The sequence below is a fragment of the Anas acuta genome, chromosome 6 (assembly GCF_963932015.1).
Source record: "Anas acuta chromosome 6, bAnaAcu1.1, whole genome shotgun sequence".
Classification (NCBI taxonomy): Eukaryota; Metazoa; Chordata; class Aves; order Anseriformes; family Anatidae; genus Anas; species Anas acuta.
Window position 1 is genome coordinate 27,082,418 of NC_088984.1, and position 17,565 is coordinate 27,099,982.

The window sequence follows — 17,565 nt, forward strand, 5'->3', positions numbered from 1 at the left end:
AAAATAGCAACACAGCATGCACACTAAATACAAAGCAGAGATCCAGTCAGGCTGAAAAGAGACCTTGCGCAGATAAAACAGAGAGAAGACCACTGTGGTTTTGGGGATACATTCTTAGCATCTGATATATAGGAAAATTGGAGGGAACACGAAGATGGAAAGTATGACAAAATTGAAAAGGACACGCACATTTGTTCCTATTTATCACGTCGGCTCCACAGTCAGTATTATAATCTCCAGTCAATGAGCAGGGGTCTCATTTCACAGTTAGATACAAATCCTTGAAAGAGTTAATAAAGATGGGAAAAAGCATCACATTACGCAGCTATGAATTGGATAAACTCAAAGCCATGGAGGTTCTCATAAAAAACAAGAGACAATACAGGAGTGTGAGGAATTAGATTCAGGTAAGAAAAAAACAAACAAGCTTTTAGATATTCTTCCCCTCAATGAGGCTTTAGCACATGCTTTCCATGGCCTCGTGCTAGGTGGATTTCCAACGAGAGCAGAAGGCTCCACTGAGGCATACAGTGAGAAATGGCACCTGGGCAAAAGAATTTGATGATCTTACAGCATATTTTTTTTCTGTGCTAATTTCTGAATTAGCAATTTCTGAATTAGCAGAACTGCTAATTAGCAATTCAGAAATTCAGACATTAGCACCGGACCAGATCTGCTTATATGCACAGTTTATTGTTGCTGGATGAAGGCAGTGGCAGAAAATGCCTTTTCATCATGTGCACCCTGCTCTCGAACCTCATTTGCCTTTGGAATGAGGCAGTCACATCCCGCTGCTGAACACAGGCTCTCCTGCGACCCTTCTCAACCTCAGAGGCCACGCTGCAGTCAGCCTCCGGCCCAGAGGCTGTCCATGACACGACACAAGATGACACAGCTTTGCTTCAGATTCCAGCCAGCCGGGAGGAAGCCGCCAGCTCCACAAACCTGGCCTCTCCTCCAACCTGGCACAGAGCACGTGCACGATGGGTGCTGGAAATGGGCACACACGGGGCCTTCCTTCAGCCCAGACTCACGTTTACAAAAAGGCCTTGAAGTGGATTTACTTACAGAAGCTGATTTTAAGGTCAAAAAGACCATTCTGCTCATTTATTTGATCCCTGGAAGAAACTGCCCATGGAATTGCACAAAATGCTCCTCCAGATGCTCATTTACACCCGCTTTCAGGCTGGTTTCCACTGCTGAATATGAGAGCCTGAGGGTAAATTGGAGCAGGATCCTTCTGTCTTCCCATGCACTGAGACTGCTCGGAGACCTCTCTCATCTGTCTTCGTTTCACAGGCGGGTGGGTATCCACTGTCCTGGGGGAAGCAGTGCCCACACTACCTTGCAGCGTTGTGCAGAGCACGTTCAGAGCTTAGAAACATCTCTTCCCTTCCCACCCCCACGTTTTCTTCATTTGAAAAACCAAAGCAAACAAACCATGCTACATCCTTTGTTTTATAGGGAGCCACTCAAGACCTCCCACTCTTTTCATGGAAAGAAAATTTATTTCCGGTAGAGTTTCCATTATTTATTAGCTGAAGGTGGGGGGAGAAACGGTATTTATAGGATGCCTCAGGCCATGCTCACTACAAAACAGAACTAAGCCGGTATGGTCAGAGCACTATTTAGCGTCCTATTGCGCAACAGTTTAAAAAATGCACCCTCTCGTTATGGCACTTGAGACCATCTCCTCCCCTGACACCACTGGAAGCACATTTATGAGAGCCATAGAGCAGCAATATTGTTTTAATCAAATCATTAAAATGGGCGTGCTGGTTTTTGCCCACATCCTGGTATTTGTTCCACATCCTGACAATATTTGGGATTTGTATAGACCATTCTCCTCTAAGGTGTCAAGTGACTTTGTAGACACTGGGCCAGCATAAATCTGCGTATCACCACTGGGACTTTGGCTGATCTGCATCAGTCTGCATCAGCCCAGGATCTGACTCACCGACTGCTCTGCACTTCCCCGAGTGATGGGGATGCTATTCTGCCCTTTTACAGAGAGAAAAACCAGTTCAGAAATGGATGTCAAAGGTTTCCTTGGTCTTTTCCACTTAAACATAAAGAAATGGAAAGGAGAAAGAAACTCCCATTTATCACAGTAGTACATCTGACGAGAGACACAGATTGCTCAAACAAAATGCCAAATTTCAGGGCCCTGCAGCTGATATAACTCTCACTACATGGAGATAATCCATGTGAGGCAGTCCCAGTGAAGAGGAGTCTTCAACTTCCTCTCGGAGGGTAACCATTCAGTGTCCTGTTGAACAGGCACTCAACTCCCGGACGATTAGGTTTTCCTACGATATGTAGGTAGAAACCACCCTAGGCTGTGCTTACACTAGTGGATTACACCAGGTGATATCCACTTTAAAATTCTCAAACTTGCAACAGAGGCACCTTACAATCCCTTTCACTGGGTCATGTCAGCACTCCACAATCTACAGCAATCTACCTCTTCTTTCAAGATAGCAGAGACCTCTGCTACTGTAAGTGCCTCCTTCCTCTGGTCTGACCAGATGGAAACCCCTTCCTCCCAATATTTGACTGCAACCCCCCTGCTTTCATGTGTTTCTGAAAGCCACAACACTCAGAGGCTTCTGGTTACATCAGAAGTGCCTTTCTCAACACCAAACGCAAGCTTCTGTTTTCCTTGATCGTGCAGGAAAGCCTACAAACATGCTATTATACTAACCCAAAATAGCACAAACCAAAACCAAATAAAAACAGCATGCACCTTGCCTGATGTACAGCAACTCTCAGATGTTCACAACTATTTGGAGGTGCTGGCACGGTTTATGAACAGCTGGGGGAGGGCTGTCTGTGGCTGGGACAGCATCTCCAATGGAGACGGAAAAGAGCTATTCTGCCCAAACTGGTTGTAATCTCCGTCAGTCAGTCCACTGCCCTTGTTTCTCCCTTATTATTTTAAAATGCAGACAAATTTAAAAATAAAAGCTAGAGACACTGAAATTCCTCCCCATCTGATCTAGTCACTAATGAGGGAGGTTTCTTTTCACTGGCACAGATTTTCCATTGAGCAGCAAATGCAGCCTCTCCACTGTCCACGTGTCGGAAACAAAGCCACTTCTGGCCTGATGCTTTCCATATGAAACACCAGGTCCCATCTTTCTTCTCCCTTCTCCCTTCCTCCCTTTCATACTTTATTACTCACACAGCAGCTGTAGTAGCTTGCAGATGAGTGGAATGTTTCCTTCAGAGCAGCATAAATTTTCCAGACTGACATGGGAAGCCAAAAGAAAAGAAAAAAAAAAAAAAAAAAAACAACACCCAAACCAGGATTATGAAGGATTATTTTCACTAGTTCAAAGCAGGCAGCGAGCTCTGCGGGGATGTCACCCTTTAAAGCACTGTGCAGCCACAGGTAAAGATGAAAGCCCCTGAGCCGCCCACCTCACCCTGCACCCTGGGACACGAGGCACCTCAGAGCCAGACATGGACCAGAGGTGCCAAGGCAGGGCGAGCACAGATTCCTCACCAACAAGATGCACGGCATCTCGCCAGCAGTGTTTGTGAGCGGTCCTGGACAAGCGGAGCCAAGGAGGGCGAAAAGTGACCAGCAGCTGTGAGGAGCCGATGGAGGCACGTGAATGCACCACTCCTAGGCATCTCCTGCACCTGCATGCCTCACCAGATTTGCATGGGGAGGGAGAGCAGCCCCCAGGTTACAGACCAGAAGTGGTCAGGCACTGCTTACAGCACCACGAGGTGTTGTGGCCACAGTGCTCACAAGATGACAGTCACAGGTTGTAATGAGTCTAGGTACCTTTTACTAGCCAAACTGATACTAGCTGGGGAAAATTAATCAAGCTTTAGGGACACAGGACAACAAAGGCAAAGGTGCTAGTCAAACCAAGTCTCTCACACCACAAACAAGGCCTGGCCCTGAGGGAAGCCTCTAGAAAACAGACCTGGTTGAAACATTTCTACTAAACAATCTCCAGTCAAAAAAAAAAAAAACAAAACAAAACAAACAAACAAACAAAAAAAAAAAAACAAAACAAAACAAACAAACAAAAAAAAACATCATTTTTGTTTAATCTAAAGTGTTTTATTGGAATGTATTGATTTTGAAGCACCACACAATCAACTGAAGTTTCACACACCCAAGATGTAATCTAGAAAGACAGACCTGCATCAAGCAGGAAAGCGATCCCAACCTGGGTCTCTCACAGCACACCTAGGAGCTGTGATGTGTTCAATGCCCGCTTTGAGTGTAAAAAGCAGGCAGACAGGAGCAGCTCTCTCCTCTTCCACTCTTCCACCTACTGAACACTTTCACTGTGGCCTTTGCTCACTGGAACCTTTGTTTTCCACCCAGCCCTGGTGGAGAATAACGGCAGGCAATTAAAGGCAGGCCCCTACTTCACCCCCAGCAGCACAAAGCGACTCGGCGCGATGCCGCTTCCCCTCCTGGGCTGGCGTTAAGACAAGTCAGCAAGGGGGACAAATTGCAAACGCTTGCAAACCCAAGAGCTCTCCTTATGCTTGAAAACGAAGTTTGCCCAGTGAAAAATCAGGATTAAAACCAAATGCCTAGCAGCGTAGTAGCCTATTAGTAGTGAAAGCATTTTTCAAATCTAATTTACTTGTCATGCTGCATGCCTTTTCCTCACCGCGCAGTCCAAACAGTTGCTCCCACTTCGCTTTATTTCAGATGCACGGGAAGAATGCTGCAGTGCAAGAGCTGCACAGACAGCAGGTGGGCAAGATGATCCTGTCCAAAAAATGCAAACCCTGCTTATGCCTTGTTTTGTTTCTTTTAATTATATAGATGGAGGTAATTCCACTGATTGCAGTTTCTGTCAGAACATGTTGATTTACAAACCTTCATCACAGTCAAACGTCAACCCTGTGCCACGTCCCTTTAAAACTGACCTTGGGAGGCTGCAGATTTAAGGACAGGATTTGTAAATCAGGACACTAATTGGAACCTCGCAGAAAAGCCTCTCACAAGCCGGTGTCCTTCTCCTTTGTGTGCCCCCCCGTCAATCACATTGTCTCCCAGGCTCACCTCTGTCACCGGCTATTTCTCTACCCCTTGCCGAGCAGGAGCTGCTGACACCCCCCGTTTGATTTAAGCCCTAGCTTTGCACGCAGGTCCACAACGCTGGGAAATAACCAACAGGATTAGGACGTGTCAGACACGGTCTATAAGCCCCGTGTTCAAAACCATTATGACACTTAAATGCGTACGTCTGCAGGACCTTCAGCAAGCATTAATACGCCGTTTATGCTTAAGTGACTCAGACTCTTTAGTGTACATTGTAAAGTATACTGCATGCATCTTAATGGTTCTCTAAACAACAACACGTGTGAGGAATACACAGCTGCGCTGAGCGGAATCGCCCTGGATTGGAAAGGATCCTTCATGTGTGAGAACAAAGAGAGAGAGGGTACCTGCTTGGAAACAATTAAGAGCATCAGAGCACTCTGCCAACACAGTAAAAACCATTAAAAATAAATAAATCCTGGACTTCCTGACCGAGTTTTCTACACCCGGTTTGACCCATTTTCTATAAACTCAGAGATGGGGTCAAAGTTGTGCTACACACAGGCTTGTCTCAAAGGCAAGGCAGACCTCAGGGAAGGGGTTCAAGCTCACCTTTCGGCTCTTTATTTTCATTATTTCATGGAGCCGACCCCGTACCCGTAGAGGGCACCCAGCATGGGAGCCGTCCTGCGCTTTCAGGGCCTGCCCCCACAGCCCGGGCCTGAGGCACTGCCTGTCCCCTGCCCTCGGCCCCGAGCCCCCGACACCGATCCTCACAGCACCAGCAGGCAAAGGGAAGAGCTACCCGCCGATCCTGTGACCAAAGAGCCGAGAAGGAAAGGCTTGGAAAGGTCCTGATGCAATCCAAGCTGTCTCACTGCCCTGGAGCACAAAGGCTGAGGCGATTTCCTCGCAGCAGGGAAGGGAGACGCGGCCCCTGCCGCACCAGGCAGCCCCATCCTCACCAGCTGCTGCCAGGCCAGGGGTGCAGACACAGCCCGGCTGGCACAGGGCCGAGCGGGCTCCTTCTGACACGTGCACACATCTCCGTCCCTGAGCCAGCTTTCGTAATGCTGCTGGAATCAAGTAACTGCTGGAAAGCCCGTCTTTTTGGTTTTCAAGAGTAAAGGACAACAAGGCAACCCTTCAGTGGCTTGGAAACAAGGAAGGTAGAAAGGACTTAAAAGCCTTAACAAAGGTCTGTGACATTAAAAACCATCTCAGGGGTTTGGGAACACAATTTTTGAACTCGAAGTGGCAAAGCTGGGAAGGAGACACAGCAGAGAGTACCAAAATCAGGCACTCAAACACATGTACTGCCTATCGAGACTGACGTCAAGAGAAGAAAACTGGGCTGGTCTCAAATACATCTGGGGAATATACCTTTGTAAGATCTATGCTCCAAACCTGTTCTCTACCCAGCAACTTTTAGGAGGAAGGGAGGTTCTTTCCCTGGCGGGTTTGTTTTGTTTGTTTGCTGCAGAATCAGCTGAGCCCGGCAGCACAAGTGAATCCAGACTCGTCTGGACCATGTCAGCAGCAGTCATGCACAGTACAAAGAGGACCTGTCCGGAGGGGGAATTCATAGATGAGCTATTGCTATGACTTGAGCATGAAAGAAACCACAGAAATGGGCACTCACAGCTCATAAGCAACGCTGGGAGTTTGGAAGTAGTGGGGTGTTATAGATGAATACGTATGAGAACGGGCAGGAGGCACCTGAGAGTCTAGAGAAATTGAAAAGAAAATAAGAGTGACTTAGCACCACTCTTGAAAACACTTTATTAACACTCCAGAATTCAGCTTTACCATCAAATAGAAAAACTCCCACCAATTACAATACCCACAAATGATTTTTATGACATTTTGAGTGTGGTGATCAATATCCTCCAGTGTTTTTTCCCCTCTGAAGGATGTGACGAACTTGGTGTGAGGTATACTATTACACTTAACACACTGTATGCCAGCGTTGCTCAGCCAGTGAGCAAAACCCCTTTGTTTTATAAGAACAATTGCAATCACGGTTGTGCATGTGCAGCTACAGAGTCAAACAGCTTCCTTCTTGCTTCCCTACAATGTGTCCCAATGCAGAATGGAGATGATGCTTCTCAGTGGAAAGTCATTCGGAAAGGCCTCAAAAATATGACAATATCCAGAAAAAATAAAAATAAAAAAAATTGTCCCCCACCCTGGAAAGCTTAAGTGTGAAATTACCGCATTGTACTGAAGACCTCCTGCCATTTCCACGTGGAAGTATTGCACTACAGACTCGCTATGTATCACAATTTTTATGTAACCTACTCAAGTCTATGCACTGCCTATTTAATAGGACATAAAGACATGGGTGGGTTGGGGGCTGTGAAGGTTAAAGCATCCCAAACAAATAAAAGAAGGCATTTTCTAGTTAATATCCACAGTATGATTGTGCATTGCTGAAAACTATGTACCCTATTTCAAAAGCACCTGCCACACACAGAAGTCACACACAAAATCAGCTGTTTAACATTTACAGCATGGATTGCAGGGCTCCACACTTTCATAACACCAAGAACTAATCATTTCTAACAGACTCTGCAATTAAGGAATCGCAAAACAATACAGGCAGCAGTTTCCAGTTTGACTTTCTCCATCTCCTTCTATAGTGTGAAAAGAGCTTGCTTTCAGCACATGGAGCAAGTGGAGAGCCTGCACAGATAAATGGACTGGTGCTCAGAGTCTGAAATACACTGCAGTACACATGTGGCTGTTCTTGGAAGTCAACCATTTCTGCAAGTTATTCTCAAGAGGCATGATGTACTATAAGCACTTAAGAAATGTGTTACACTGTGACTGGAACCAAGATGAAATAGCAATATTAAAAGAGATGGTTTAGTTTATGTAGTGGCCAACTATGCCATTAAACTAGAACAATGGAGGCGATGGGCAGGCAGGAATGTTCTCCAGTGTGATTTATGCCTTTCCAGTAGCAGTGGAAATTTTTCCTATAGGCCTTAAAATGACGCTGTCTCCCAAATAGAAGTCAGCGTTGAGATGTAAGGGTTCTACCAGACCAGCCACCCCGAGATACTCTGCTCTCACACGGCACAGGGATCTCAGAGCCCTTTGCCGGGATGGGTCATTTCAGCCTCCCGGCCCCACAAAGACCATGCCTCTGTAGTGTTGCTCTCAGTCATTTCAGAACAGGGTAAAATGAGGCCTGAAGACCTGATTAAAAATACACAAAGGTTCTGCCACAGAGTCAAAGGCAAAACAAAGGTTTCCTTGATCCCGTGCTTTACAGGAAATGCACATCTCCCTTAGAAGGATCATGGCTTGCTGCAGCTGAGAGCAACTGAGTCAGCCAAGGCAGGAGGAAATGTTATCGGGCAATGGTTATCAAGCAAACAATACAAGGCTATTCCCACCAGTAAGGCCTGTGACACATGTGGGAAAGGCTGGCTGCCTTTTAGTGTAAGCCAGAGCGTGACACTTAAACCCTGCTGATTTTGTACTTCTGCTGAATCAGCTGCACTCACAGCAGCCCTGTGCATCTACCTGCTCCTGGTGCTGCTGTGCTCTGGCAACACAGGGATTGCCATGCCAGAGGCTGCCCTGTGGCCCCCGCAGAAAATGAGGAGAGCCCCCAGATGTCTCCTGATCACACCTCTGAGCACACACAGAGGACAGCAGGGGTGGGTTGAAGTGCTGCACCTAGAGGAGACGAACCTGACTACAGAAGATGCCCTCTGCTGTTGATCTTCTAATGACCCCTCACAGGATGTGAGGGCCCAGCACGAGCAGGCTGAAGCCCCGAGCCCAACCCTGCAACCACCTCCCCCAAAACCAGCCCTCGGCAGAGCCATGAGGCGCTCTCCAGCTTTGTGCTGCTCTCTCCACAGCTCACTCTCAGTCCCGGGGACACCCCGCCAGACACCTACTCCTGAGCAACGTGCGTGGGACCACAGCTCCTCACGCTGCACAGCCGCAGCCACGCAGGGGCTGGGATTTCCCCTGGGCAGGTTATAAATCACCGAGCAAGCTCACAGGGATGGAGAGCAGCGGGGACGGCGAGCAGCTCGTGTGGCTCACAGCACGGCGAGGACGGAGCGCCAGGCAGAAGCAGACACTGAGACACCAGCCAGCTGGCGTGCAGCAAGCGCCGGGTTTTTCAATGCCCAGCCCACCTCTTTCTTTAATCTCTCATAGTGCCATGGCTGCACGAGGCTGCTGGAAAAGACCAAACAAAGTTCTCTCCCTCTGGATGAAGCTGTGCTGTGGACTACTCATCAGATCCTGACCTCTCCACTCCAAGACGAAACCCTCCTGACCTCCAGAGCGCTTCACCTGAAGGAGGACACTCAGAGCTGACATAGCAAAGCTAAGCTTTTGTTGCCTGAAAACCAAGCCCACCAACACGTGCTTTAAAAATAACGTGGAATGCATCACGGATTCAGTTCCAGCTTCCACTCCAGGTATTGCCACTTTTACTACGTGTACTACGTCCAGGATGGAGTGAGAGGTTTTTTGTTTGTATTTTTCTCTTGAAAAGGAAACCTACAGAAGAGATGACAATCTCTTCCTCCCCCGAATCCACTTGCGTTACACATAGTGCTGGGCTGCTCTCATGCAACTCCGGCGCTGATTGGTAAATGCGTAAATGCCAAACTTGCTCACATTTCTCTTGTAGTAGGAAGGAACAAGGGAGAGAGGATCAGCTGACCGCACGCAAGCATTTAGCAACCTGCCTGTGCTGTCAGTGCCCTCTGTGAGTGATGGCTGTTTCCCAATCGGAAACATGAGCAACTGCCCCAGCTGGGTAGTCCTCGGCCAGCTGCTACAAAAGCGTTGTCCTGACTCAGGAAAAGAGGCAGACAGACAGGACTGTGGCAGCACGCTCACCCCAAGGCGCTCTCCAATTTTCAGCAAGGCAATTGCATTGTTTATGGTATCACAAGAGCCCCCAAACCGAGCGGCAGCAATTGGCACGAGCCAGCGTCTCCCCATCGAGGATGGACAGCTGGCTAGCACAACAAACTTGAGCTCACAGCCTGATGAGGAAGCCTGCTCTTGACCCACACAACTACTTCCCCCCATTTCAGAGACTCTGAAGCAATCTCCGGGGGACGCTGCTCTGATGCAGCCAGGCGCACTGCTCTGGAGCCTCCAGGGAGCTCAGGTCTTTTCATGGGAGCAGTGGCAAGACCCCTTCAAGCACCTTCACCCCGAATTAAAGCTGCTGCTTCCCTACCCCAGTGCTTTACACAGGGGTTGGCAACTGCCCTGCCAGCTGTCTTCCTGAGGGTCTCAACTGCACCCTGACAGCTCTGAGGGATACCTTTGGGTACACACACATGCACATGTGTGCCCACGTTGCTATGGTTTGCCTTAAGCAATCAAATCCCTAATACCAGGCTACGTTTGCAAGCAGTTCAGCAGACTGAAATCGGGGTCTCTGTGTCAGTGGGTCTGCCAAGCCTGCGTGCCAGCACGCTCTGTGCAGCCACTTCGGCTCTACTGGGTCGGCTCCCCTGTTGTCTGCAAGGACGGTCCAGGCAGCAACAGGGGAAAAAATTAAACTGCAAATACAGGATGCATTATGAGACATCGGGCACTGGTTGGAAGATCTGGGGGAAAATAAGGGAAAATGTAATAAATTATTTCCAAGTTTTCCTTTTCCAACATACGTGGAGAGTCAGTGGGGTTTAACTGGGAGAGTATTAAGTTCAAATCCTGTCAGTAAGAGCGGGCTCGGGTAGTACACTGCACTGTATAAACCAAGCTGCTGCTCTTCCACACATAAAAGAAGGCAGCAGGAGACAGAGTATCACGCACAGCACTGCCTAGAGCATGCTGGCTATGTCAACAGATTATCTCGCTTTGGACTGCCTGGGCTGTTACTAATATGCAACTGATCCAACAACAGCGATGCTATGAAATTATTTTCCTTAATGAAATTATATCAACCTCTTCAGTTTAATTAGCATGTTAGAATTATAAAAGGAAAGCAGATGTGACCACCATGGATGTGCGAGCAGAATATTAATAACAAAAAGCACCCCCACCCCCTCGGTGGAGAAAGCAAAGTTGGATCGGTCATTTCGCAGATGAAATCCCGAACGTGTTCACACCGCGGCTGTCAGTAAGCCTCTCCCAGGTGTGCGTGCACACACACGGCTGGAGCCCACACAGTTTTAGCAGGGCGAACCTTTAAAGACCCAGCCACAGTCCAGCGGATGACAAAGCTACAGCCCCTGCCGAGCGACCGTCTGCGTTTCTGCCTGCACACACACCGGCGAGGAGCACGAAATGAATGTCCCAGGCTGTCACTGGAGAACTAGCACACGTTGCCCCTGTGCTAGCCAAGCCTAACGGGAGTGCCTGCAAGACGCAGCCCCGTGGCTCCTCATCCCCAAAGTGACAGTGCCGTGGGGCCAGGCAGCGCGCTCGCACATGTCATCCAGCCACATTGCTGCTCTTGCCAGCCGGCACGTCTTGTTTTTCTTTTAAAAAGACACCAGTCCACAGACAGACCCCTCTGCCACAGCACCACAGCAGCACCCAGCTCTGCCGCTTCCCTCGGCATCCCAGCAGAGAGCTGCTCGCAGGGCTGGGCACCTGGGCACACGGTTTGTTTGTACAGCTCCCTTCTGTCACCTGCTCTTCTCCTGGGTGTTACTGGTTCACTAATTGTCATTTTCACTCGTCGGTGGGGCTTGATTTCCCCTGTCAGAAGTGCCCCAGCTCTGCCTGCGCGTTAACCCTACGGAGCCTCCGAGCACGCGGGCTGGCTGGCACCAGCCTGAGGCGGCATTGTCTGGCCATACGGCCAGCGTGCGCTGCTCCCCTCCTTCCAGAAGAAGGGAAAACACGAAAAATTAAAAAATCATTCGCCTCCTAGTCGGGGGATCCAGCCTACAGCCCTTGCTGCTGCCCCCACACACCTGCCCACCTCGTCCTGCTTTCTGGTGACAGGAGCACCTGAACCCCAGACGATCCGTGCCGGTTGTCAGCACCGGCTGGAAGTGATCAGCCTGAAAAGACCAAGCAGGAAGAAAACAGCAACGAAACCTCAGCCGAAAAACGGGGTGAGGAGAGCGCTGCTCACCAAGCGGAGCCCCGGCGGCTGTCAGCGGCCCCCAGGTGCCCCTCGGGGGGGGGGGGGGAACCGGGCAGCTGAGGGTCTGCCCACGCGGAAAAAATCATAATAATAATTAAAAAAAAAAAAAGAAACAAAACAACAACACAGCGACAAAAAAACCATCCTGACCGACCAACCCTGAACCGAGGAAGCAGAACGGAGCCGCGGCCGCAGAGGCACCGAGGATGCGAAGCGAAGCATTCACCTGCTGCCAGTTCTCCTCCAGGGACGGCAACGCGGAGAAGTAGCCGGTGTCGTGGACGAGCTGCAGCTCCTGGAAGATGCTGTAACTCGCCAGGACATCCATGCTGTAACTGCCGCCGCCGAGCACGGCCCCCGCTCTCCGCCCGCCTGTGCGTGTGTTTGTGTGCTCTGCTGGGGCCGCTTGCGAGCATAAAAAAAAATAAATAAAAAATTAAAAAAAAATTAAAAAATTAAAAAATAAAAGAGGAAAAGCGGCCGACGGTGGAGCCGGCGGCCCCGGGGCTTTGTTGTGTTTCGGGCACAGTTTGGGAAAATAAAAGGAAAGGGGGGGAAGGGAGAGAGGGAAGGAGGGAGGGAGGGAGGGAGGACGGGGGACCCTCAGCGCCGGGGGCCGGGCGCGCTCCGAGCTCCGAGCACCCCGCGGCCGCCGCACCGGGGCTCGCGCTCGTGCCCGCCGCCGCGCAGCCCCGCGCCGCGGCCATGCGCGCTCCCGCGGGCCCCCCCGTGTTGTCGGGAGCCCGCAGCGCCCCCCCCCAGCCCCCCCCCCGCGCCGGTCCCCTCAGAGGAGCAGGCCCCGCCCCCGCCGCCCCGCCCCGCCCCCGCGCTGCCCACTCAGGCCGCGCGTGACCATGTAAGGCAAACGGCGGGGCGGGAGGGGCGGGGCCGAGGCGCGCCTGAAGTCACTGCCGCCCAATGGCGGCGCGGGATGGCGGGGAGAGGGGCGGGGCCTGGCCTCGGATTGGGCGGCGGCGCGGCTCCCGCCTCCCGCCCGCGGCTGGCGGGGCGGCGCGCGGCGAGCTATTTTTAGGGCGCTATATAAGGGGGCGGCGGGGCGCGCGGCAGCGGCAGAGCGCGGCGGGGGCGGGCGGCGCAGGATGGCGCGGGGGGCTCCGCGCCCGGCCGGCTGAGGGGCTGGGGGTGCTGCCCCCAGGGGTGCTCACTGAGCTCCTGTGGTGCTGGGCTCCCCGTGTTTGTACATCTGGAGGGGCCGCAGAGGATGCGAGCATCTGAAGGAGATGGGCTCAGCCATGCCACAAACCCCTTGTCTTATTGCGCTGTGGTGCCACCAGCCCCACGGCCATAGCTCTGTCCTGCCACCAGGCTGCTGCTCCAGCATCACCCGCCCCCATGGGGCCAGGTGTCCCCTCAGCAGATGCCACAGGGCCATCTGGTTTCGTCTCTTCACGCTCTCCCTGCTCCCCATGCCCAAGGTGTCCGTGCGCCCCGCTGCCTCCCCCCGCAGCCCGGTGAGCCTGCCTGGCCTCAGCTGGCGCAAATTGGTGCAGTGCTGCTCCCGCACGCACGGCTCGTCCCAGGTGTCCCGCCCGGATTGATGTGAAAATATGAGGCAGCAAAACTCATCAGCGTTAATTAGTTCATGGTATGTTTTCTTTCCTGGTGATGAAGACAAATTGCCTTTTCCAAGACCGGGCCCATGTTAACAATTTTGAATGCTGCGTTTGGAGAAGGCTTCTGAGAATAAGCCTCCCGCTGCCCACGCTGTGGCTGCACCAAGCCACAGATCCTCCAAGGTGCTGTAGGCTGACACTGCTCATACATCTTTTTATATAAAAAGAGTGAGCACTGCACCCTCGTTTGGGGAGGCAAAATGTGGTGGGAAATGGAGCTGTTACAGAAGGCAGTAATTGGGAGAGACCAGTCAGAGACTGTTGGTTTTTTCAAGTAAATGTTCTCAGCTGTGTGGAAATACCTCTCACGCGGACACTTGTGCTACAGAAGTGGCTGGTGGCAGTCTGTATGGCTCTGACCCCTAGGCAAAGGCTGAGGGTGGTCTGGGGGCAGCTCAGCTGCAGCTGGCTGTGGCAGGAACGCCTGCTTCTCACCCTTTGCCTCAGGAGCCATCAGTTGCCTCCAGCAGGCCCACCTCCAGCACCTTCAGCTTTGCAGAAGAGCCGGGTGTGAGACTGGACGTGAATAATAAACCGATCATCCTCATCAGTACACCCACAGAAGTGGGAATGCGCATGTTAGCGGGAAGGCGAAAGGGAAGGTCAGCGCGGCGTGTGCTGCTGGAGGTCCTGCAGGCGGTCGTTACCGATTCCAGGCATGCCTCGGGCTGGCACAGAGACACGTCCCTGGGACACCTTGAAGACGGAGGAGAGAACTGATCTGAGGTGGTCAGAGCTGGTAAGAAGCAGCACCTGGGTGTTGTAGCACAGCTCCTGCTCCCAGAGGTTTACTCAAGAAATATCAGTTTCAGAAAAAGCTTCTAAAAGCATTGCTCCTTAAGAGCTGGTCAGAATAAGGCCATATGCATATGTAGAGGCTGCTTCTGACCTCAGCTAGGCAACAGGACAAAAGCAATAAAGGTTTGTGGTGCAAGCTACTTAAACATACACTTTTATCTTCAAATTATGTGATTCCTGTGGTGGAAAAACATTTTGGTACTGTAATTCTGGCCTTGTAAAGCATACTAGCCTTTTATTTAATAGGATGTATAGTGCTCTGATTGGCAAGCCTCTGCTCTAACACAGGTGTAAGAAGTGGCCTGTGTGAGCTGTGGGTTGGTCAGTTTTGGTTGCAAAGCTCTGCACCTATGAGTTGCTGTGTGCAGACGGCCCAGGGATCCCCTCTGCTGTGATAAAGAGTCATGTCTGCTTGCTACCGAGTAGCCTCGGTTTGAATTGACACTTAAAATCTCTGTTTGCCTGTCTTGAACTTTCTGCTGAGGGCATGCCCTTGTAGGAGCAGCCTCTCTTCCCCTGTCAGGGTGAAGGTTGTTCTCTGGTGGAGCTCAGCTGCTCTTCCCCAGCAAAGAGCCCTGCCTGTGCCCAGGCACACCGTAACTGATGGCCGGATCCGGTGAGCAGATGCTGGTCTGCTGCTCTGGCTGTCTACAGGAGGAATTGTCTGAGGGCAGGATTTTGGCTGCGAGCCGTGAGGTGAAGAGCTGGGCTACAGATCTGGCCGCTTGCCTGGGTGGTTTCCAGGCAGACATTGCATTTTTATTGTCTTGGATACTCTGCTTTGGAGGTCACTCGAAAAAAAGCAGAATGGGGTTATTGCTGTGCAGAAGTAGAAAAGTCTGGACAGAAAATGAATGTGGTGATACGCTGGGTGTTAACGCTCTCGCTTCAGCATCTGGGGTAGCGTATACCTGTGCTAACCCAAAGGTAATGGAAAGCAATTTTTACCATGCTCTTGTTTTGCAGGCTGTGCTGACCTTACTCCTGGCAGATAGCCACTCAACCCTCTCTGGCCCAACCACGCCACCCACCAGAGAGCAACGCAATCGAATGTGGAGGAGGAGCACCACCACTACGCTGCCAGGCTCAAGGGCACAAAGGACTGCACAACACTCAGGTAAAGCTGAAAGATGGACCTGTGGGAAGTGTAAGGAAGAACATTTCAGTCCTAGCACAAAATTGTCCTGAAATGGGTAAAGAGAATAATCTGGAAGGTGAAAGGATCTCTTTAGGACAGCTCCAAACTTCATCACTGCTGTGACTTGTGGAAATGTTGGGAAGATGCAGGGAGGTGGTACCCAGCTAGCTCCGTTCTCTGGGCTGTGCTGAAAAACAAAGCCTGATGCTTTGAGGGAAGTTGAGATAATAGTTGGACGGGCCTGTTCTGGTTCTGAACTGGAGGCTTTTGGCCCCCATGGTCCTGAAAGGACACTGCACACTCAGGACTTACCAGAAATGAGTTTTCAGTTTGGGGAAGGAGTCTTCATCTGCCGTGGTTGGTTCACGTGCCGTAAGGTTTTGCATTGCTTGCTATCATTTATATCTTAGAACTGTGTCTGTTTGCATCAATATCAGTCTGTGAAGAGTAAAGCAGTGCTGTAAAGGCAAGTAGTGTAGCCTACTGCTGTGTACAGAGCAGTATGGTGATGGGTCAAAGCTTCCAGCAGCATGTAGTAGGTACAACCACAGCGTTAGTGGGAGGACATGTGAATTCCTTAGGGTCCTACTGAGAGCTCTGAACCCATCTGCAGCTAACCAATTCTTCTGTCTTACCAGTCCTGAACCTTTAACCACCTGTCTGTCCTCCTCAGAGAAGTGATGTGGCTGTATAACCCTCCCCCTCACTCCCCTTGTCCTCCAGATTGTGCTACAAATCTGTAAATCATATAAGAGTAGACCGGCACTAGAGGAGTGAAGTTGTTCTCAGTTCCTGGCTGTACCTGTGCTCCCAGCCTCTGGGGATGACAAAGGTCAGCGTGTGTGCATGCAAAGCAGAGACCTCCGCCTCTTGCCCAAAGTGATCTTCATGTTCCTGAACCTCTTTGCAAGGGCAGTTATCATTGCTATTCAGCCGGTGTTCAGCATCTGACATAAACAGTCTCTGATCATATTAGTAGGCTCTCAGGTACTTCTACAGTACAAATAATAAATAATAATGAGCTGCAAGGAAGACCTTTGAGTTTTGGATGTCTGCTCAGGCTGGGCTCTTACGGCTTCCACCTGATGCATCTGCTTTGAAAACCCTTCTGGGCTGCTGTTGCTGGCAGTGCAGCAATGCTGCCCAAAAGAGTGGGCTGGGAATAGGGTCCCTTTGTGCTAGGCATGAAGGAAAAGGTGGTCCTCAGCCCAGGGAAGTGTGCTCGGAAGTGTGGCAGGGTGGGTTCCTGTGTGGTGGTGGATTGGTTGTCTTGATGGTCGTGCTGAGGACAGCGGGACTTTTCCTCACATGTTGGGTGCGAAGAAGTGCCAGCCCTGGGCAGAGGCCATGGCTTTTTGTCCCTCTGCTGCACACTTCAATGTAAAAATACAAACTGGTGCCATGGGAGATGTTGTGCAGCTGATACCAGACATGAGAGAGACACATTTGTGCGTGGAATCTCTGGGCTGGTGGCCTTTTAATGACTGAGCTGGATTACACTCAGGAAATGTATAGGAAACCTTCCAGTAAAATAGAAGGATACTTGAATGGTTCAGCAGCTGGTAACTGGGGACTGGCTTGCGTTATTACACACATTACTCTGGACAAGTGTTGGTTCGTATTTGCTGTAGCCAGCAGGAGCTCTTTTTAGAAGAGCTGGCGTTGCAGCACAGGTAGCACATCCAGCACGGGGGGCTTGCTGCGCGTGGCTCTTTGGTGGCACCGCAGGGAATACCTGTGCCAGTTGGTGCCTGTGCAAAGGAGAAGGCTGTCCAGAAAGCAGGGGTTACAGCAGCATTGCTGTGTTTTTTTTTTTTTCTAGTCTTGTCACAGATGAAAGAAATGCAATGCATTCAAAGCAAAACTTGTCTTCAGC

General features: G+C 50.7%; 1 protein-coding gene and 1 long non-coding RNA gene across 10 annotated transcripts in view; one reads left to right on the forward strand and one right to left on the reverse strand.

Annotated features, from left to right (window-relative positions):
• Nucleotides 1-12,898, reverse strand: part of KLF7 (KLF transcription factor 7) — a 64,486-nt gene extending 51,588 nt beyond the window's left edge. For 4 of the 6 annotated variants that reach the window (XR_011097683.1, XR_011097681.1, XR_011097682.1 and 1 more), the window contains exon 1: nt 12,346-12,887. Coding sequence is in view for 3 of the 6 variants with exons in the window: in XM_068685977.1 (XP_068542078.1) it covers nt 12,346-12,447 (102 nt within the window). In the remaining 3 variants the exon portion in view is untranslated. Of the gene's footprint in view, nt 1-12,345 lie in introns of all 6 variants that reach the window. The other 2 variants (XM_068685979.1, XM_068685978.1) reach the window with 2 other exon arrangements.
• Nucleotides 12,899-13,194: 296 nt separating this feature from the next.
• LOC137858377 (uncharacterized) overlaps nt 13,195-17,565 on the forward strand; it is a 39,736-nt gene continuing 35,365 nt past the window's right edge. For all 4 annotated transcript variants that reach the window (XR_011097686.1, XR_011097685.1, XR_011097687.1 and 1 more), the window contains exons 1-2: nt 13,195-14,492; nt 15,518-15,668. This is a non-coding gene — a long non-coding RNA (uncharacterized lncRNA). The remainder of the gene's footprint in view (nt 14,493-15,517; nt 15,669-17,565) is intronic.